The 5528-nt window shown below is 38.0% G+C and overlaps 1 protein-coding gene across 1 annotated transcript; it reads left to right on the top strand.

Moving 5' to 3' along the window:
* The first annotated feature begins 4757 nt into the window (after positions 1–4757).
* LOC117103029 (uncharacterized protein K02A2.6-like) lies at positions 4758–5186 on the top strand. Its single transcript, XM_033243491.1, has one exon. It carries the CDS (start codon positions 4758–4760, stop codon positions 5184–5186), a length of 429 nt encoding a protein of 142 aa, XP_033099382.1.
* Positions 5187–5528: the final 342 nt, after the last annotated feature.

Raw genomic sequence — 5528 nt, forward strand, 5'->3', positions numbered from 1 at the left:
CTTGATGATATAGAGGTTAGAGGCATTTTTGTAAAGGTTAGTGTACCTACAGTTTGGTTGAACTCATTGTACCAGTAAAGAAACCCGGCAAATTGAGGGTTTGTCTAGATCAAAACCGTTGAATCAGGCCAAGGCCATAATTAGACCAAAATGCACTTCCAGTGTTGAATGATATCTTGCCGAAGCTAACCAAGGCGAAGGTTTTCTCAGTTTGTGATGCAAGTGAAGCATTTTGGCAAATTGAATTTACAAAAGAAAGTAGTATACGTTTGGTATTGAGTTCGGTCGCTATAGGTACACTCGTCTCCCATACTGGATAAGTTGTGCTACTGATAAAATGCAACGTCGTGCTAATACTGTAATTGTGAATTTGAAATGTGTTGAAGTTATCGCTGATGATTTTGTAATCTGTGGTAGTGGCAAAACATATGATAAAGCACTTATTGTTCACGAACAAACTTGTTAAAGTTTATGGATAAATGCCAATCCGTGGGCTTAAAGCTAAATCGCAAAAAGAGTTGAGAGTAAAGAGTATCAAATACATGGGTCATGTTATAGGTGATAATGATTTAAGACCAGTTCCAGAAAGGTCAATGCAATCACTCAAATGACCCCACCTGAGGACAAGAACGGTGTCCAAGTCTTCATGAGTTGCATTACTTACTTATCTAAGTTTCTGCCTAAGCTTTTAGAATTAGCTAAACCATTACGTAGGATAACAGATAAGAATAAACATTTTTAATGGCTTCCGCATCATAATGAGAAATTTAATAAGATTAAATCATTGATAGTTACCGCACCACTGCTAGCGTATAATGACTTGCAGAAGGAAGTCAGCCAATATGGCGTAAGTGCAAAATTACTACAAGAACGTAAATCAGTGTTTTGCCTCCCGAGCTTTGACCAAAACAGAAAAGAACTAGGCTCAGATAGAAAAGGAATGTTTAGCTATCGTGGCTGTGAAAAGTTTGAACACTATATAATGGGACGTACCACGACCATTCAATCTGATCATAAGCCATTGATACCCATTTTAAAAAAGCTATATATAAACACTGCACCAAAGCGACTTCAGAGAATGTTGTTGAGATAAACGTTAATTTATGTTCCAGGCAAAGAAATGTATGTTGCTGATTTATTGAGCAGAGCACCAGTTAATGAGATACAAAGCGGAATCATGAAAGAGTTAGAAAGCATTCACCAGATCGACTTCATCAATGTTAGCGAGAGTACACAGCTACAGCTTAAGGAAGCTACAAAAGGTGACGATGAGTTGATAGAGGTGATGCTAATGGTTCATACAGGTTGGCCAGACTCAACAGATAAAACTCCACCTCTTGCAAATCGTACTTTACATTTAAAGATGAAATGACAGTACAGAACTGAATCGTGTTCAAGGTACAACAAATAGTGGTACCTAAAATTCTTCAGCCTATGATAATCAAAAAGATAAATTCCAGTCAATAAAGTTGTTTCGAGTCTACTGATGGCCGTATGCGAGCGCAGTGCGCCCGCATACTTAAATAAGTATGTTGTGCATTAAATAAGTATGTTGTGTCGTTTGTCTACGACTAAACCCACATATTTATAGTAACCAAACTATAACATGGTGTCAGAAGTGGTGCAGTTTAAACTTTAAACCCTTTACAAGACGAAGGAGTTGTATTCGAAAGCCGAAACGTACAGTTATTAACTCGAAAATACATAGTTTAAACAGGGACTCGCACGGTATACAGCTGGCCAGGCTGAACGCGGTGAGTTTCGATTAGTGATACATAGTTAGCTAGATGACCCCTGGTGACCTAGGCCTATCCAATTGGAGCCAGCACGATATAATTAGCCATGGCTGTAGCAGCGACGTCGTCGATGGTAAACACATTACCGGCACCAAAACCGATGTTATGTACGAAAGATACTGAAACTAATTGGTAGGAATTCAAGGAATCCTACAATGAGTACATCATAGCAACTGAGTTGAATGAAGTTCATTTCAAAGTGCAACTTTGAAAACTGTAAATGGTGCAGAGTGCAGGATGGTTCGTAGAAATCATAACCTAACTGAATCAGATTCCAAAGATCGAGATTAATTACCCCAAGCATTAGATGACCAGTTCCTTTAACAAAATAATATCTTGTTTGAAAGACAGAAAGAAGTTGCATCCTTAAAGGATTCAATAGCAGTCATAAAAATAAATGAAGCTACAAAAAACCAGATCCAATCAATGACGTAGATGATCAAAGCACAGTAAATTATGTGAAGCACAAAAACAAGCATAATCCAAAGAAATACACTTATTAAAGATGTCGTCAAAGCATGTGATTAAAAATTGCCGAGCCTGTCGAAACCCCTAAGAAAAACGAAAGTGCAAAGCCTATGGAACAAAATGCACAAAATGTGGAAAAATAAAAAAAAATTCCGCCTGTGTGTGAGAAATACTAAGCAAGCCACACACGGCAAACTGAGACGTGTATGTCGTCAAAGCATGTGATTAAAAATTGCCGAGCCTGTCGAAACACCTAAGAAAAACGAAAGTGCAAAGCCTATGGAACAAAATGCACAAAATGTGGAAAAATAAAAAAATTCCCGCCTGTGTGTGAGAAATACTAAGCAAGCCACACACGGCAAACAGAGACGTACAACTTGAACACATCAAATTGAAGAAGAGGAAGATTCATCATCAGAATCAAACTTTCAATTAGAGAGTGAATGAGCTGTCAACAACAATGGTGACAAGAAGCTGATGATAACACTCCAAGTAAAATCTTGCTACATCCGCAAATATTGAATGCGAAATTGACACAGGAGCATCCTGCTGTATAATGTCTCAAGATGAACTTGATAAGATAGAAAGGAACATAGAATCAAAGCATTCCAGTACCAAACTGAAGATGTACAATGACCAAGAGGTAAAGGTGCATGGTGAAGTAGAGCTAAAATGCCTATATAAAGAAAATTAATACAAGCTTACATTATAAATAATGCATTACTTTTAATAGGGGAAGAAGACATCCATCAGGCTACAGTTCAAGATAGTATCAAGAGCATACTAGATACGTATAGCGATGTGTTCGAAGGACTCGGTTGCCTACCAGGTGCATACGAGATAGAAATAGATTAGTCCATACAACCAGTGAAAAACCAACCGAGAAGAGTTGCAGTTGCTATTAAAGATGAACTTAGAACAAAGAGGTATCATTGAGAAGGTAACTAAACCTACGGATTGGCTCAGTAGTATGGCTGTTGGTAAAAAAAACCCTCTAGGAAACTATATGATGCTCACCGTTAAAGATATGTTACCAAAATTAGCCAGAGCCAGAATCTTCAGTGTTCTTGACGCTAAGGATGAATTTTGGCAGGTTAAGCAAACAGAAAAAAGTAGTTTTTAAACTACATTTGGAAAACCATTTGAGCGGTACAGATACCACAGAATGCCATTTGGTATATCAACAGTACCTGAAGAATTTCAGAGACGACAGCATGAGATAAGCGAAGATTTACATGTTGTTGAAGTCATTGCTGACGATTTTCTGATATATTGATATGGAGAAACAGATCAGGATGCAAAGGACGACCATGATGCAAACCTAAGAGCATTCCTAAATAAGGCTAGACAAGTAAGCTTAAAGCTTAACATGAAGAAAGCCAAGTTGGGAATCAGGGAAGTCAGGTACATGGGACGCATTATTTCCCATGATGGGCTTCTACCTAATCAAGAGAAAATAACAGCTATAGTACATATGCCAAGGCCTGAATCAAAATAAGCTACTGTTAGGGTGAGTGACATATTTATCAAAGTTCTTGCCACGATTATCAGATGTTGCAGAACCCTTGAGACGGTTAACAGACAAGCAGTTACACTTTGAATGGCTACAATATCACGAGGAAGCTTGGAATAAGCTAAAGATAATGAGCAAAAATGCACCATTACTCAGATACCATGACGTAAATGAGGAAGTAACTATCTAGTGTGATGCATCAGAGCATGCACTTGGAGCTACATCACTACAAGGCTGTCAGCCAGACTACTTTGCCTCACAAGCATTACCGATGACTGAGAAAAAGTATGCTCAGGTAGAGAAAGAATGCCTTGCTATTGTCTTTGCTTGAGAGCGATTTGATAAATTTATTTATGGCAGAGACATGGTTAATGTACAGACAGATCATAAACCACTAATACCTATTTTCTAGAAACCAATAAACAACGCACCAAAACGGTTGCATAGAATGGTATTGAGATTACAGAAGTATGCTTCAACACATTCTGGGAAAAGGTATATTAATTGCTGACTTCCTGAGCCGTGCATTCTTGAAAAACAACAGTAAGAAGATGCAGATATGTAGTGAAATAGAACACATCAACCAAATTGAATATATGAATGTAAGCAGAAGCACACAACTGCTACTTCAAAATGCAATCAAAGCAGATGCCAATCTGATGGAATTAATGTTAATAGTCCAGCATGGATGGCCTGAGTTGACATCTGATGTGCCAAAGACAGTAGAAGCTTATTTCGCCTTCCGGGATGAAATTACAATGCAGGATGGTATTTTGTATAAAAAGCAACATATAATTGTACCACAAACTATGCAATCATTGCTCAAAAAAGCACATAGCAGTCATGAAGAAGATAAAGCATGAATAAGAAGAGCAAAAGATAGTTTGTTTTGGCATGGAATGGCATCCCAAATCAAATATTTGGTAAGCAGTTGTGATATTTGTAATGCACTAAGATAAAAGCAACAGAAGGCGAGTATGATGACGTGGGAAATCCCCACCGAACGATGGCAACATAAAGATCTATTCACTATTCACCAACGAGATTATTTAATCACAGTTGATTACTTCTCTGATTTCTGGGAAGTAGACGAATTAATAGAAGATACTACATCGAGCACTGTCATAGAATGTACCAACCGACACGGAATACCCAGAGGAGTGGTAACAGACAACGGTCCGCAATTCATTTTAAAAGAGTACGAAGATTTTTCCAAAGCATGGGATTTTGAACATACCACAAGCTCTCCACTGCATATCCAAAGTAATGGGAAAGCTGAAGCCACTGTCAACATAGCTAAAAATCTCATCAGGAAAGCTAAAAAAGACAACAAAGACATTTACTTGGCGTTATTGGACTGGAGAAACACTCTAGATACAGAGGGTAACAGCCCAGTACAGAAACACTAATGTTTCTGTACCAATTACCAATTACGGAACAGCTGCTAAATCCTCAGATTGTGACTAATAGTGAAAAACCTAAAGTCCAAAAAACAGGTTTGCGAGATATGCTTGCCAAAAGCAATTTTATTGCAATTTCCGGGTATTTTCGGTATGCTGAATCCAAAAATGCAATGGTCCATTTTTTCCGAGATTGTCTTGGCGGCCATTTTGGAATTTCAAAATGGCCGCCATTTATACAGTAAAAGTAACCATAACTGCGTTATTAGGGTAGGTATCGACATGATTTTGGTACCAAACCCTATGTTCTCAATGTCAACCTTTCCAATGGTGATATTCTCACAAACCATA

This window comes from Anneissia japonica, unplaced genomic scaffold (assembly GCF_011630105.1).
Source record: "Anneissia japonica isolate Jap-2015-1 unplaced genomic scaffold, ASM1163010v1 scaffold8218_len373358_cov135, whole genome shotgun sequence".
Taxonomy (NCBI): domain Eukaryota; kingdom Metazoa; phylum Echinodermata; class Crinoidea; order Comatulida; family Comatulidae; genus Anneissia; species Anneissia japonica.